The sequence below is a fragment of the Cyprinodon variegatus genome, unplaced genomic scaffold (genome assembly GCF_000732505.1).
Source record: "Cyprinodon variegatus isolate N-32 unplaced genomic scaffold, C_variegatus-1.0 Scaffold905, whole genome shotgun sequence".
NCBI lineage: Eukaryota > Metazoa > Chordata > Actinopteri > Cyprinodontiformes > Cyprinodontidae > Cyprinodon > Cyprinodon variegatus.
The window spans coordinates 147,646-165,471 of record NW_015151358.1 but is presented as its reverse complement, the minus strand read 5'-3'; the positions used below and the strand labels follow the sequence as shown (position 1 = coordinate 165,471).

At 37.9% G+C, this 17,826-nt stretch overlaps 1 protein-coding gene across 1 annotated transcript in view; it reads right to left on the bottom strand.

Annotated features, from left to right (window-relative positions):
• kif6 (kinesin family member 6) overlaps nt 1-17,589 on the bottom strand; it is a 90,004-nt gene extending 72,415 nt beyond the window's left edge. The window contains exons 1-6 of the mRNA XM_015398029.1: nt 17,453-17,589; nt 15,842-15,951; nt 13,609-13,683; nt 4,559-4,706; nt 4,330-4,439; nt 2,060-2,189 (exon numbers count right to left, since the gene is read on the bottom strand). Coding sequence (XP_015253515.1) covers nt 2,060-2,189; nt 4,330-4,439; nt 4,559-4,706; nt 13,609-13,683; nt 15,842-15,951; nt 17,453-17,512 — 633 coding nt within the window. The 5' untranslated portion in view covers nt 17,513-17,589. The remainder of the gene's footprint in view (nt 1-2,059; nt 2,190-4,329; nt 4,440-4,558; nt 4,707-13,608; nt 13,684-15,841; nt 15,952-17,452) is intronic.
• Nucleotides 17,590-17,826: the final 237 nt, after the last annotated feature.

Genomic DNA, 17,826 nt, shown 5'->3' with positions numbered 1-17,826 from the left:
TCCGCCTGTTTTCCAGTGTAGTCCTGTTTCTCTGCCTGTGACTAACTGGATGTGCTCTCTTCATCCTCTGACATGGGAGCTGGCTCTCCACTGAAGCTACAAGCATGCTTGGTGTGAGGGATTGCCTTCGAGTCAATGAGTCGACGCAGTCAACTGGTTTTCTTTCGATAGAAAACTTTGAGCCAATCTGACTATGATTTGGTTGAATTGTCTCAGTAAAGTGCCTTGAGATGACATGTGTTATGAATTGGCGCTATATAAATAAAATGAATTGAATTGGACTCTGTGTCAGCCTTTAAACACATTAAATGTGCAAAATTGTTTTGTAACTTTCAAAAACCTAAAACTCATAGTTACAGGTATGCCCCCCTATTAGCCAGTTACCCCTTATGAAAATCAGTGGGTATCACGTTATATAAAAGGTATCAAAGCTTCTGAAATGGCCGATCTCCCTGGTTTTAAGTCTTTGAAATATCAGGAAGTGTTTTATATGAATGAGGTATCCTCTTGTTAAACGAGATGTAGAGCATTACCGCTCCTTCACCTGCTGCTACACATTTCTGACGAAGAGCTGCTACTTTTCTCTTACAGGTAAGATTTTTTTGTTTGTTCTTATATTTTTTTCGTCCTTCTTCAACGCACAATGGTCGTAAGGGCATTATCCAGGATATTCATCATAATACTCTCTGTTCCATATTACAGAGGTGAGAGGGTTCTATCAAAGAACAAAGGTTTACTGGTTAGAACCTCAGATTAAGATAAACGTGTCACGTAATATATATTTATACAAGCTATAAAGGACAAGCATGAAAGCACCCCTCATTGCAGGCTGTGTAAACCACATGTCTGAACCACATAGTGTTCTGACCTCACACTTTGCTGCAATGTCACATCAGAAAGGAGCCTTCTGCTGACAAAAAGTGCAAACCTTTATGACATTACACAAATGTTTAATATCGATTTTGAAAACCTAAAAAGCATTGATTCCTAAATGTTATAGAGCTCACTGCAGGAAGAGAACTTCAAGTTTTGCATCCGTTTAAACAACAAAGAGACTCAGAAAACACCAGATGGGAGAAAATATTCCCCAAACGTTGATGATGGGGGAGCATTTTATTTTGAGTCCAATAAACCTCTCAAAGCGAGTGAGCTCATGGTCTTTTGAGCTTTGCGTGAATGGATGTGTCATCTTTTATCTACAGGGATGGGATCATGAGAAGAAAGAAAGCATTGCTGTTAGCCTCATCGAAACAAACTTCTTGGATGATTCTTACAAAGATAAATGAACAATATTAGTGGTTCTTTGTTTGTTTGAGGCTCAGGGGGGCTTTTAAGGATGCGGTCAAACACAAGGCAAAACAAATGTCGCTATGTGGGTGGATGATTGTGGGGTCTCTCCGAAGTATGGCTCTTTTCCTTATATGAAGATGTTTTCAATAAAATGCCCTTTCTAGTTTACACCAAGGAGCTGTATTGCATATAATTATAAAATACTTATAATACAATTCTACCAATAAAAAACAGTTAACATTTTTCACACATACAAAAAATTTTTTTCCTAAATATTGCTTTTGCTTCATGGGAGAATCCCAACCACAACAACAATTGACGTCAAAGTGAAGAAAAGTATGTCGTTGATCAAAATCTGGGTCCCTTTTACTGTCATGTATTTACAAGAAAGACCACAACTAGAGTAGATTAGGTGAGATCAGCTTTCTTCCTTCAAAACCTCACTTTGAAAAGCAAAAGCAGAGTCACCTCATATCTCATGATCAGTGCAAGAAGCCTGAGCGGGTGAAGAAAAGAAAAAAAGCACACCACAATATAAACATAAATTACAGAGAGAAAGTAGTTTAACAGGGAAAAGGAGCTGATAAAAGGGCCCGCTGGGAACTAAAATAATGTTTTAGCAGGGTACTAAGGTAGTTTTTAGAATGAATATTGCATTTAGAAAAAGAAAAAAACACATAACTTTTAATGGCACTTTTCCTGGAAGTGGTCAGTGGTATTTTAGCCTAAGGTTTAGAGTCCTGACTTATATTTGTTAAGATTTTCTTACTTCTGCAATCATACGGTTAGTGTCCCCAAGGAAGAGCAGATTCAGAGCCTCTTCCTCATTAGCAGACTGCTGCATAGATAAATTCTTCAGGTGGATGTTCTGCTCTGGATCCTCCATAATCATCACTTTCCTGACAAAAACAAAATCATCATCTTTAACAACATTTAGATCATAATTACATCCATGGAATAATAAAAAATGAAGTCATGAATTAGATCTTTAATTTAGAAAAAGTTTTGAACCCAGCTATTTTTTTTTTTTTTTACATCTAAATCCCAAATCCACTTGATATCAAACAACTTTAAATATCGGACCTTAAGAGTTTCCTTATGTTACTGTGCAGTTTTGAACATTTCCGTGTTCATTTTTGCAATATTTAACCAGCTTAGTGTTCCTCTCTGTGGGTTGAAATATGGCTAATGTGGTTGAATTGTTTAAACCTGTATACACATTACAAACACAGCACACTAAATTCCTCATTTTAATTAAAGAAATTTAAAGTATATATTTCGGTCCAAACTAAATCAAGTTTAAATAACATTTTTAAAAGTATTTAACAGTTAACAGATGGAGTTGGAGCAATACTCTAAATCTAGATCTAAATCTAGTGTATAGTGTCAAACGTTTACACTATAAACTGGTGTTTGATATTTTCCACACACTGTTGATGTGTCCTAATATGCCTTATAATGCCCACTATGCATTATGTCCCCTAATATATGCTGTAATAATCCACTTCCTGCCGCACCAGTGAGGGGTACAGTAATATTCCGACAGAAGTAAAGGAGGAAGAGGAGCTGTAATGTGGCAATAGTTGAAGAGGTTATAAGGCACTGTATACTGTATGACCAAAAAAAAAAAAAAAAAAGAAATTCTTACTTTTTTGGAGATATATATAAAACCAGTTAGCTTCAGTGCCTTATTCTTTAAGACTTTGCTCGAGGAAAAAAAAAAAAGGTCAAAGCAACACACCTTTATAACAGACTGCATAATTTAACACCAATCCACAAGCTAATTGTCAAATCATGGCATAACAATCAGTTATGTCATCTATTTACCTCCCTTGGTCTTGGCGTCACTCAGCACTTAATCCAAACAGTCTGAGCTGCAGCCCAGTCTTGCATGGGATTTATCTATCTGGGTGTTCATAAGTTGATAACAGACAGGGCAAGATCTTAGAAACAAACTGGTGATTGTTACTCGCCCACATCAGGCGATTTGAAACACAGATGGGTCTAAATTACTCCTGAAACCCTACCACATCATTTCCATCCAGCCACCAGTAAAGTGAGAGTACAGCTACTTGACTGACACGTCAAACAGGGAGGAATGATTGGAGAACACGTGCGGATAATTATGTTAACATGTGCAGGTAATTGGAGTGCTCTGATAAAACAGTATTAATCTTATTGTCATTCAGAGCTGCATCCTGGCAGAGTAATTTTGCTCAACAGCCGAGCCAAACCTACGTATAGTTAGATTGTTGCAAAATAAAAAAATTAAAATGATATAAACATTGGAGTGAATGAGGATAATTTGCAGATTTTTAGGAATCCAGAGGATGGAAAGATGAGTGCGTGATGAAAACAGATGGAGAGAGAAATGTAAAGCTAGATCAAATGGTGCAGGAATGTCAGAAAGAAGGGAGGGCAGGCTACGTTGGAAGTGAAGGAAAGATGGAGAAGGATGAAAAAAGGGGGGAAATTTGTCACTGCCACAACCTCTTCATGATTCAGCAAGTATGGCCACAGCATGGTTCACAATGGGCCTGGCTATTTCCAGAGGACTGTGATTTGTGGGTATCTAAAACCTTGAGTTCTAGTTCAGATGTGACTTAAAATGAAGTGGTACATGAAAACCATGTACTACTTCTTTTAAACTGATGTATCAGTTAGTGCCATGTCTACAAGTCTTGCCTTGATAATACTTACTGTCTCACTAATGTGTGAGAAAAAGGAAAAATAATCAAAGGCAACAGGTGGAGTTTGTAATTATAAGGTTTTTTTTAGATAGAAGCAGCAGAAATAAATAATAGAATTACAGAGAGAGGGAAATGGGGAGGATTAAAGTTCTGATCACTGACCCCAATTCACGCAGTCTACCCCCAGGCTGGATTTTACTCAACCTTATGAAGAGGGGGACAGTCTCACCGTCTTTATATTTCAACAAGGAGTGGCTTTAAGTCTGACTCATGTGAAATCTAACTGACACAGCGAATATTTTCACTACTTAAAGAAAGGCCATAAAAAAGGTTTGAGAAAATGACTGACGGTAGGTCTTCCAGGCGTGAGGCCTCATATCTGGGATCCAAAAGGTCATATCCCACCTCGTTGTAAATCTCCAGGTAAGAGATGTGTGTGGAGAATATCATGCTGCTTTCCTGTGAAGAAAAGTTATACAATCTGAAATTATAGAGTTTTGTCACATTTGGCAGATGCTGTGGAAGATTTGCAGCTTTTCTTTTTGCAGATTTGTAAACGCAGAGGAGGCTGCTCTGACCTGGCGGAAGCGTTCGTACAGGTAGGACAGGGTACGCGGTATGATACCTCGATCGCTGTAAAGCTCAGCTCCTCCAGTGATGGTGAACGTCTTCCCACTTCCCGTCTGTCCATAAGCGAATATGGTGCCATTATAACCGGCCAGCGCACTGCAAGGAACAATAAAAAGAAGAAGAATTTTCTGAAGAACAGATTGCCTGAATTGATTTAACCAGATAGATGTATGATCTTTTACCTGTGAGAAATTTCATCTTCATGCATAAAAACACATTTCAAAGAATTGTTACATTTACACACTGCAAAAAAATTAAATCTCAATAAGTAATTTCTTTCTTAAAATAAGTGCATTTTTTCTTGAATTGATGAGGTGAGACGCTTTGCCAATGGAACAAGACAATTTACATTTACCATAAGAAAAAACAATTGTAGTGTCTTATTCCAAGTGCATTTTGTCTAAACAAGAGAGTAAAACCACTAATTCCATTGGCAAATAATCTTATTTACCTGCTCAACTTAAGGCTAAATAAACTTACTGGTAAATTAAGACATTTTTACTTATATCTAGATTTGTTGCAGTGCAGTTTGAGCATTTTCAAATTTAATTAATGGAGAACTTCTTTCTCAAATATAAGCTGTGATTAAGTACGTCTTAATTCTGAAGTTTTATGGATCACTAAATCATTTGATACAGGTACACAGGTACACAACAAGCTGTGTTTGATTCATCCAATACAGGAAAAAAGACTATTCACTGAAAGTTAAAAACTCTCTAATTACAAGGTTAAAATGGTAAGATCCAAAAAGTAGTCAGACTTCCTTCATCTGGCCTCAACAGCCATAGCATTCCCCATTTCTGTCCACACATTTTTGCTCCCTAGCAACATAGTCCCAGTATGACATCTCCATTCTAATTTCTGGAACTACCCAAAGCCACTATGAGTCTTTGCAAATTAGACCTGACACTTAAAATCCACATTAAAGCCTGGCAGTGATTCCTGAGCAGCTATGGCGACAGACATCTGCTGGTGAGGAAGGACTGTTTTGGAGCATGACTGACACTAGGAGCCCAAACCTTCGCAGCTAAGCTGAGACGGGTAAATTTGGGTTTGGCATGGAGCTGTTGTTCTAAACGTGAACAGAGGGATGGAAACCAGTTTCTATCTAAAAAGATGAGACTCCAGCGAGATGTGATATTTAAACACCAAAACTACAATTGAGATGAGTTGAGATAAATCAGCAACAGGTGGTAAAAGAACAGGGAGGAATTAGCGTTAAGATTAACATATATATATTTTACGATCAGCAGATCAGTTAAAATAGAACACTGGTCCAGTCGGATGGATGATGCATGGTCAGCCTAACTTGGTTGACCATTGGGCATCAGTTCACTTGAGTATGAGTCATGGCAAATGGCAGCGGGGAGAAAAGGCTCAATGTTTTAGCTTAACGTCAGTCCTAATGATGCGGCCCGGGCCATACCACTGAGGTTTGGGCGTGTCCCAGCTCTTGTTCCTGTTTACACCTCAGCTTTCCTGGCCCCTATACAGAACTGGTCTGGACTTCGGCTGCAGGTCTCGCTGTCTTGTGAAGTGGGATCACAATGCAGACACAGCGTCTGCGTTGCCAGCCCAACAATCATCATGCTGACTCTTCTTCTTCTCCTTAAGCCATTTATGCTGTTCTGTTTTTAAACTACTTTTTGAGTGATGAATATAGTGGTTTCTGTTACACCACAGCGAGACAATGGCTGTTGTCATGATTTGCAGAAATGCTTTTCCATTTTCTCAAAAATTGAATTAATTAGGGTGTTATGGTATAGAAGTAGAGTGCCTCCGTCTTCAAGGATTAGTTCGAAAAAAGAAGAAATAATAATTAAGAAAGAACTTCGTGCAAAAACCATTGATTTCAGAAACTACTCATTAATACCAGTCTGTGTAATTTATATCCAGTGTAAATACAGTCCCCCTCTGATTGCCTCATGGCATGTTATGAACATTAGAGGAATATTTTTCCAGCCCTGTCCTCAAGGCATACAATGCTGGTCAGGATGTTTGCCTGTTTTTACTCATTGGTCATTAACAGGTTTTGCTGATGTGCATTCATCGGAATCAGGTGTGGTATGGCAGAGAAACATCTAAAACTTGCAGAGCATTGAGTAGCAGATTTAAAAACAAAGCATTAGAGGACAAACAGCCCAATGAAAACACAGCAGACAGTTCAGAGATGAAGTAATTAAGTAGTTTATAGCAGCGTCGCCTAATTACCACTTAGGTTCATTCGTATTGCTCTCTATCTGCAAGATCAGAGGTTTCAAAACTTTCTGGTTTCTGATCCACAAAATAACACTGGAATAACTCATGAGTATAAACAAAAATTCTACCAAAACAACTAACCATTGGTATGTTAAAGACATGCAGAAAACTATCACAGCTCATCATCCTGACCACAACATCTGCACCAAGCCAGATGATGTTGGAATCATCACTCTGTGGAGATGGTTTTGTTGCCAGCAGGGAGAGGGAGCCGGTGAGTTTTGATGGGAGAATAGATTAAGCTGAATACAGGGCAAAACTGCAAAAAAATTAAATAAAATAAATTTAAAGAATGAAAAAAAAAAAAAAAATTTTGACAGATGATCCTCATCCAAATGGATTGATTAAGCCTGGGCTACTTTGCAAATATTATTGGGATAATTTTAAGATTTGACAGCAGATACTAAAAGTATTCATAATCTGAAAGGAATAGATCAGTGGATTAACGGACCGTCACTTGTATCGCTTCTCCTGTTAATATGGTAAAGCCATCCGGAGCGCCCGGGACCAGGCTACACGTGATACAAATTAGCCAATGAGCTGAGTTTTTGAGTACGTTTGGCTCAACTTGCTGCTGTGAAGCAGGATTCTCCACCATGAACATAATCAACAATAAATATCAATCCAGGCCCACGAATGAGCACAGTCAGTTCAGGTGTTTTTTAAAAAAAGTGAGTGTGAAAATTGCCTATATACCAAACAATCAAAAACAATTTAGTTTTTTAAAAGGCAAACATTCGTATTTTTATATCTTTTATTTAAAAATTCAATGTATACCATGTATGTATAGACACTTGCATTTTTTATCAGTGTTAAATTATGTTTAATGTAACAGATTATAATTCAAAATGGCTACGGACCTTAGCTGGTTATTGATTTTCTTTATTCGGACCCTGCTGATTTTTAATTGGTTACCCCTGGTATAGATACACACTAATTTGGTGTGGTATTGATACTAAATACAAATTTTGTTTGCATATTTTTGCTATGGTTTTAGATTTCCAGATTGGGAGAATCAAACTAGTCTCAAATAGTGTCAAAGTTTGTTATTTTGGGCTATTTTGCATTTATTTGCACACTTATTTACCAAGATTCTCTGATTCTGTTGAAGACGCATGTTCAATGTTGAGATTGATAAAGTGGAGTTTTTCACGTTAATAAATATCATTATTATGGCTTTCACAGCATGGCATTTTATATCCCCATGGTATCACAAAAGGCATCAAAAGTCAAAATTGAGTCTGGAATATAAGTATTGTGATACACCTGGAAACTAGAGCACCTGAATTTATTAAAGCAATTAAAATCTGTCTCAAAACTTAAAATGTTAAGCACAACACAAAGTATTTGTCTTTCAATAACCAGACATTGGACAATCTCTATTAATGCCTTAGTGCATGTTAAACCGGGTTCCAGAAAGGGTCGTGTGGCTGCAGGTTTCCTTTCCAACCAAGCAATAGCACACCAGACTCCATTCATCTCATCAAGTGAGTGCAGTCTTAACATGATGACTTGATGAGATGAATGGAGTCTGCTGTGCCATTGCTTGGTTAGAAAGAAAACCTGCAGCCACATGGCCCTTTCTGGAACCAGTTTGACACTTGTGCCTTAGTGTAACAAAATTATTTTTTCAAATCTTTTCTTTAAGTTAGTTAAATACAGAAAGTATTTTCAAAGAAATACTTGCCCAGTTCTTTTACTGCTGCTGAAAATGGGCAAAATGTTTTTAACTTTTTTTCAATACAGCTCAAGTGGAGATGCACTTTTGAAGATAATCTTTTAATGATGGCAAATGTGTGAAAACCCTTTATAAGTTTTGGGCCTAAAATGATTTAAACAGCTACTTATTTTAAGAACTGTGTCTACTTTGTTTAATTAGAATATTGCATGCTCATATTTTGTGGGGCAGTTAAAACTAAAATCACAGTATAATCTCAGAGTGTTGTTCAATTATTTTATTTTGGCCCTTAAATAATTCTGAATAGTCAGTTTTGGTCCATTTGAGGAAACATGGAAACAACACTCCTGCTCCTGAGCGTATAAGGAGCCCACAGTGAACTAAAACGCACCATACTGGGGAGACAGACTGGTCATGGCTCCACAGAATGACTAGACTACAGACAAGCGTCTCATTTCACAGACTTGGCAATTTCCTATTAATGTGGAAAGATGCTGCCTGGTTTTGACGGCTGCTTTTTATCGTGATGTATACCAGCTGCCACAACATTGTGAGAACTAGTAACTTGTTAGCTAAGGGTGGCAATTTAATACTCAGGTCAATGAACCTCTGTAAAGCCAGGTCAGTCACATTAGAGCCATTAGTCAACTGTTGTTTATGTCTCCTAATAACTAAGAAAATCAAAAGCACTTGTGGGATTCCAAAGGTCCTGAAGTAAAAAAAAAAAGCTGGCTGTGTGGAATGTTGAGAGGATGGTAGAGCTGATCTGGAGGTGAGGATAGTTTGGTTGAGATACAGAGAGGAAGAACTTTTTCTACATGACTGACAAAACAATATTTGATTGCAGGAAATTTCTGTTTTCTTTTTAAGATGTTTCAAACTATAATTCAAAAAAAAAAAAAGAAGAAAGATGCATCTGTGGAATAAAGGTTGTTATTTATTTCCGCATCATCTGCAAATTAAACATTCTCTCTTTTATACAACAGGTTTTATGTATAGCATGTCATGTTTCATTTGGCCAAAAACGTTTAACTCTATTTAAAAATTGCCATGATCTTTAACCATTCATTGAAAAAAGCTTCCATCACTGGCTGAAATTAAAAAGGGCTAAACTGTTGGGCTCCATTTCAGCTAGGATTACTAACATTATTATCATTATTTCAATGTTAAATAAAGAGAGAAGGGATATTTTTGTTTTTTATAGCTTGTTTTATATGTTCAGAGCTTCACATAGTCCAAGTTACTATGCCTTTAAGTAACCAGGGAAAGCCCAGCTGATGATGTCATTGCTTTGTAAGCCTCACAGAGGGTAATTAACAACATCTGAGTTGACTTGAGGCACACCACAGGATAAACTTTAAGGCAACACCTTAAACATACGGATCCTTTGGGTGACATAATGTGGAAATAAAAAAAGTCTAGGCATTAGGAAAGAACGGTGGATCTCCATAAGCCCAGTTCATCCTGGGTATGATTTTCAGATAAATTAAATATGCCACTTTCATCTGTTTGCACAAGTATAAACATGTGACTATCCAGCCATCATACCACTCATGTTCCACTGATTAATGTGTGTCGGTGCACAAGTATATGAAATGAACCCTGATCAAAAGACCAGGCAAAAGATCTTGTCAAGAAGTTAGCTTTAGCTGGTCAGAGATCCGTATCTGGGATGATGCGGTCCAGGGCTGGGCATGATGGCCTAAAAATCTAACCTCAGATTTGTTCCTATCAAATCCGAGACAATTTCTTTTCTAACTAAAGTTTCATGAAAAAATAAAATAAAAATACAACTGACATATATTGCTGCCAAAAACTAGCTTTCATTTCAATCTTCCTCTCTAGAAGGTGCACACATATAAATGAGAATCCTGTTGCAGGAATATCCAATAACTTGGGATTGCAATTGCAGCCAAAAGGTTTAGTTTACCGTTTGCAGTACGTGATAAAAGCCTGAGGGAGAACACAGATAAGGAGCAATAGCTAACTAACCCTATCTGAAGTTCCCATCAACAGGAGCCAGGACCAATTTGCCTTCTGGATTTCAATGAAAATTGTTTTCCTCTTCTTTCTCTACTTGTCTGGGCTTATGCCTTTGCCTGTGCACAATGTTTTGGAAGCGAGCTACTGTTTATCTTGGCTGGACATGTGGTAGATGAGAAAAGAATTCTCCTGTCTGATGAAAAAGCGGAAATGCTTTTGTTTATTAAGAGAAATGTCCCATTAATGTATAAATGACCGCAATAAGTTGAAGTAAACAGCCCACCTTTGCCTTGGTTCATTTGTATTAACCTTTGAAAAAGTTAAACATGCTGCACTTTTTATGTTGTATATCACTGGTTCTCCATCCTGGTCATTAAGTACAGTGCAACCAACCTGCATGTTTTGGATGTCTCTCTGTTGCTGCACACCTGATTCAAACGATTACATAGACTCCTCAGCAGCCTTCAAGTGTTGTACATGGCTGGTTTATTTAAGTCAGTTGTGTAGCAGTAAAGAAACACCTAAAATCCACAGGGCAGTGGTACTTACTGTAAAAATAATAGTTTTTCCACAGTTTTTGGTTTTATTCGGGTTGGAAGTTATATGTTCAACCAATCTTTTAGCTAAACCAGCCAATCTAATTTGGTAGTGTTTTTACCCAATCTATATTTGTACAAGGGCAAACAAATACAAAATAGGCACATTTGACAAAATACTTGTTAAGTATTTTTGTAACTTTTAAAAAGTCTGAGTTGAGTCTCAAACCAACAACCTCAGGATTGGAAGTATATATCTTACAGCTAACGCAACTAACAATGGTAACTGCATTCTGGAAAGCAATACTAGTTAACACTAATGTAAAAACTGTAACCACTGGCTTTCTCAGGTTCTGATCATTACATGGTTCAAACTAACACAAATAATTTTAACCAACTAGATTGTGTCATGAACATAGCCCCGGTAGCTAATCTGATTACACACTTCATTCACCTGCCATTCCCTCGTCGTTCTCTAATTATCATTGATCTTATTAACCTGCTTCCTCTGCTATATATATATGGTTCATCCCAGCTATCGGGGCCAGATCATTGTTCGTTTGTATTCATAGTTTACTCTTCTATTCTTTGTTTATTTGTGTTATGTTATCATTATGTTTTGATGTCAGTGAATTGAGAGGGTTTGGTGTTTGTTTTCTGTCTCCTGGTCATGTCCCGGCTCTTCTCCGCTGAGCCCTCAAATTAGCTCGGATTCCTGGAACCCTGGATCTGTCTGTTCCTGTTTGCATCAGGATCCCTGGTTGGGCTATGGACTCCTGGATCTCAAATCTGTCTGGTTCTGAACTGTTTCTCTGACCTGGATCAGTCTCCTGCTTGCTCACTTGGGTTGGTGCACCAGGAGCACTTTGGACGGCTCTGGGCCGCATCTCATTTGGCAATCCATCGGCTGGATCTTGCCTTCTTAGAAAGGATGGACTGAACTGTTAAACCAGGTAAATGACTCGCTCTGTCAGATGATCATGGTCACTTACCTGTGTTTCTCCCACATCCAGAGTGCCAGTGATGGGTTGCACCTCACCCCCATGCAGCCGCTGCAGTCAGCTTATCCTCAGCAGCCCACGTTTCTCCTCTGTTCTGTTTTATTATTTTTTTGTTATCAAAACATTTTGAAACTTCCCATTGTCCGACTCACCTTGAATACTGAGTCATTCTGTCCTGTTTATGACAGATTGGTTGTTTTCCAACCAATGTATTCCTAGAATATAAACAAACTCTGTCCAACTGACCGCAATTCTCCTACACACTCCCACATCTTCACTGGTGACTGAGGCTGTTCGAATGCCTGTCGAAGTTCAGGGCGAGCTGAAGCACTTTCTGAAGCGGTCATGTGTTAATGCGGGGTAGCGATGCTTCAGAGTTCATCTATTTGGCCCATCCCCCAAATGAAGCAAGCCTGGATACGAGCTTCGCAGAAACGTCCTCTCCACTATTTAACACACGCCTCGAAGCTTCAGCCAATTCATAACATCACTACCAGGTAAGTTTACATAAACAGTGGTGAAGGCCACAAATGTTTCCAAATATGGTCATTTTTGCTACTAAATAATGCACAAAACTTAGAGGTTGCATTGTTTTAAAACTTTTAGTATGAGATTATTTAATATTTTTTCAAATACTTTTTACATAGAAATGTTTAACATCAGATTTAGTGACACAGTTAACTACAAAAGATGGAGGTGAAAATTCAATATAAGAGAACACAAAAAGGCAAATTAAAAATCCTATCAATGAAATCCAACCAGATGACACCAACAAGCCTAAGCAAATGAAGTGGATTAACACGGTTAACTTTCATGGAGGGAACATGATATTAATTTGGCCCCAAGGGAGGGAGACAGCAGCCTAAATAGAGCTGGGAACAATGCTTAGATAAGGAAATGAGGAAAAAAAGTAATCTAGGTGCTAAAACAGCTAAAGAATGTGGGAATTGCAAAACTTAAAACAAAACTGTAAAAAAAAAAAAAAAAAAACTTGTAAGGAAACCATGTCTGGGGCTAACTAAAATAAGGAACCAGGAAATACAAACTAGTTTGAAATGAATAATAAAAAATAAAAATAAAAACAACAGACCATATCAGAAAATGGCAAACAAAACTGTGTTTATTCCTCCACTTCCCTATTTAGATATAAAAACCACCAGTCTGGATTAGAAAAAAATACATCAAGTGTACATTTACTGTAAGCCTGTGTTAAATACAGAGACTACAGCTTTGTGGCTAGAAAACACTCTCACTCTCATGATGGCACAGTGTGCCATCTTGTCTGCCAGCTCCATCCACTTAGTGGTTTAAGTGCTTAAAATGTGCCAAACATCACAGACCCCCCCCCCATTTCCATCTTAAAGAAAGCTGAGCTTTACTGACTTCCTGTCAACAAGCCTGGCCTGAATCTGTGTGGCCTAACTTTAGTCTGAGAGAGAATGAAGCATAAATAGATGTCTATGAAAAGTAAAAAAAATAAAAAAAGAAAAAAAAAAGAAAAGCGGAGTGCTTAGATAAAAATGACAGATTCTTTCACTTACCTTTCTGCTACTGGTTTGGCTATTTCTTCAAATATCGCCTCTTGATTAACATGCTGATCAAACACTTTTTGGAACCTGGAGAGCAACAGAAAAGAACAAAGATGTTCTAATTAAGGTCCCACTGATTAAACAAGCTAAAGGCCCCTGAAATTATATTTATGTCCAACATCCACAGCTGTCTGCTAAATGTTTAGGGTCTGAAATAGACCTAGTGGTTTTGTTTTAGAAAACAACCTAAACCTATCATGTTTTAACCCATAGAAAGATGGGGAGAAGTCTAAGTAGAATCCGCCCAAAGAAAGGTTGTTAAAAGTGGAAACTTTATTGCTATAAGGGCACAGGGGAACCTCTGCAAGCTATTATAAGACCGTGTGGTTTTTAGAGGCTCTGAGTGTCCAGTGCTGTCAGACTTTCTAACTGTGAATTTAAGGCTTGGAAGCATGGCATGGGCTCTGCACAGAGGGTATATGAGGCTGCAGCCAAGCATTAAACAGATGTTCTGGCTCTTCCCTGACAGGACTTGTGGATGAATTATTCATGGGGAAAAAGTTCAAATGTAGCCCTATGAGCTAGGTCGGAGTGTTGGTTCTCCTTAATGCAGCTTTTTTCATTAAAGACACAAATAATCAAGCAATATTTTTTTTATTTGTACTAATCTGATGCTTAGATTGAATAAAAATACAAAGTTTCCTTTAGAGACATAGTCTGACCACTGGGACTGACTTAAGCTGATTGCACAGTTTATCAGCCTGAAAAGGAGCAGACAAAGGCAGCACTAACAGAGTCAGCGGAAACAGCTTGGAATCAGTCACATTTTTTTTTTAAATGAAAGCTCTTACAGCAGTTGTTGAAAGTTTAACGATATATTCAACTCTTTTGGGATATAATAAAGGCTATCATTAAAACATTGCTTGGTTGCAGCTGCAATCGCGACTGTTATGGTTACAGAAAAGCACTGTTGCATTATGGACCCGCCTCCTGCGCTATGATTGGTCCGGTCTGGTTTAGACCGGAAAGTATTAAGCCTTACCAGGCTGACTTACAGCCCTATGTAAGTCAGTCCTGCTGGCCAGGCTATTGGTCCCGTTCTTTAGAGGATAAGACAAGCATACGCTGGTGAAGACTCTTACTCATCTAGGTCATAGTCATTCCAAAAAAAGAAAATTAAAAACAATGCAAAAACAAAAACAAGGCTTTGTTGGGCTACTGTACAAAACCTCAAACTCAACTCTACTCCTGACATTTGAACTGAAAAAGCTTCCTGGATTGGAAGCGAAACATCTTCAAACTTGGAAACAAAGTCCAGTGGATTGTTTTTAATTTTCCTTTTTGGAAGGATAAGACAAACAGTTTATAGTTTAACCTCTAGTTATTTGTTTATGTCTCTTGTGCTCCAGAATTATTATTGCATCTATTTGTTTTTTCAACCATTTGACACTGTACCTCTAAGATAAACCATTCATAACTGAAAATTCTCTGCCTGCCACTTTAGTTGTGCATAACCTGAAATAGTACAGATATTAAAGTCGCCGCAAGCGATAGAGGCAGCAGAAGCAGCTAGTTTACATGCAAAGTCAGTGGTTGGAGCATCAAAAGGTCCTGCAGCACGTTTCGAGCAGCAGGAGCAGCGCATCTTGACGCGTCTGAGCAGCTGAAGTGGCGCCTCATGAGCTTCTGAGAATCTGACGTGCATGATGCTCTTCACAAGCAGCAGATGCTGGAGTTGGAAAAATTTAGCTATTGCTGCTCGACTCACCACACCCGATGTAACAAGTAAAATTCTCCACAGTGAGATCAATAAACTCAATCAATCAATAATTTGAATTACAGCAGCTTTCCAATGAGGGCTAGAAATTTATTTTTGTGTCATTTTTACTATCAAATATGGATTCTAGCCTGGAGACCTTTGCAACATCTCTTCCTCCCCCCCTCTAATCCCGTTTCCTGTCTGCATACTTTCAAAAAATACAAAAAACAAAAGCCACTAGAGGCTAATAAGATATGGATATGAAATTTTTTTAATCCTTTGCAGATTTTTAACATCTTTTTAACTTCTTTACGTTTTAGCAAAGCAGCTTGAATGCCATTGTGTATTTAAAGCTTTCAATGCCAGACGGAAGATTAGTAGAACATTGAAATAAAAGTTTACTGAAACATGGACCCAGCAGTACATGTATTAAGAACTAAAAAGGGACTTTTTTTAAGGGGGGAAAACTTCTTTAGGTGAAAATACCTGAACTTGTAGCGTTCTCTCTTGTTGTTAACAAAGCCATCAGCCAGGTCCCTAGGTACCAAAAACTCAAGAGAAGCATCTGTATCCGCTTTTTGATCCACAGAGTATACCTGAGGGATCCAAAGGCAACAGAAACAGTCACATAACTTATACAGTATAAGTGGTAACTATAGGCAGAAAGTTTAGCATAATATGACATTTAGGAAGCATTTGAGAGCAGTCACATAAACATTCATGTACCGTTCTACTATATATTTTACAGATTCTATGCCATAATTGTATGTGGTGTCATATTTGCAGTCCAAATTCAACAAAATGTCTATACATCAAGTTAGATATATAGGTTTGGACGTTTGTGGTTTGAGCATCGCATAACCCAGGAAAGAAAAGAGGGCAGTTTATGGCGCATGTATTCAGCGAAAAGCAAAAGGAAGTAAAGAGGCAATCAGGATCAGCCCAAAGAGCATGCAGGCTCTGCAGATTCAAGCCAAAACCAGGCCTCAGGGGAGAAAAGGAAAATTGTAGAACATTAAACCAATATCTACTGAGCTCTAGCACCGGAGGCCATTTAAATAGGATCGGCTGGGGTCCTCTGCACACCCACGTTCTCCGCTTTAGAGCTTCTGGCATATGTTTTCGATGGACACTGATGTAATTAGTGATCTCCTGGGCTGGAGGAATAAAAAAAGATATGGCCCCAGTGATTAGATTGGTTTTCCACCATCACCCTGTTTGTTGCTTTGCCATGCTCATCAACGCTCCTTTTCCAGAGATATGTGCCAAACCCTGAAAAGCCCCCAGGACAAAGATGTGCTCTTTCATTCTGGTGAATATTGTCAGGTAAATCTAAAGCGCTGCAGAAGTTTAGGAGTGGAGAAAAGTTTATACTCAGAAAAGAGCTTTAAAAACACAAAGTTACAGTTTTATTCGGTGTATAATACACTCTTTCTGAAAAGTTTGCAGCAAAAATTTTATTATAGATATATATCTCCAGAGCTGTCAGGAGAGGATATGTAAAAGCTGCCTAAAATTGCATTTGTAGTAGGGAAAATATAAACTATTTTTACATTTCTCAAATAGATAGTACATTTTAAAAAATATACACTATCCTTGTGTTTTAAAAAACAGAAAGTCAGAATAATTTGAACTTTATCACATAAATAGTTTTTATGGAAATGAAAAAAAGACAAGTTACTGCATGAGATGCACATGTACTGTGTCACTGAACAAAATGTAAAATAACTGCATTCCTTTCAGGTGTTGCCAGCTCCAGGGGCTCAGAGACTCTTTTGTGGATTCCTGTTCATCCGAATGATTTATTGGGACACTTTATGGAAAGCAGTCATCATCATTAAAGTCCTAACTGACAAGTCAGGAAAACAAAATCTCATTTAGTGTGGAAAAAAAAAACACTTAATGAGATTTAGTGTTTGACAGAAGCGTTGTTGGAAGTTGAGTTCAGTTACTCCTTATTTACATATTTTTGCACGCAGTTTAAAATGCTTGTCTAAATAAAGACTTTATATAAAGTATTAAAACGCAGTCGGACTACTTTATATAGTTTCACTTTCTGTAAAGTCGTGCTAATCAGGTCGTGAACTATGAACTTACCGCCGCGGGTTTCTTCGTGGGCTTAATACGTCCGAATATTTGTATCGTTTGTTTATCCATTTTTACTTTAAACGCAGGCTTTTTCGGTAAACACTCCTAGAACCGCAGCTGAGCTGGCGATTTGTTACAACTGGTTGCTAGGTGACAGGTGTCCTCAAAGATCGTCTAATGAGCGTGATGTATAACCAGCTTTGCGGCTTTTTTTCAGGCTGCTGCCACCATGAGTCTTATAATATCTTAATAATATAACTTTCTATAACAATTGTTTTTGTTTAGTTTTATATTATGCATATATATTTTTTGGGTTTTAGCGTTATATGCGTGTTCTTGGACTGTGTTAAGTGTAAAACACCAAAAACCAGCCGAGGTTTCCT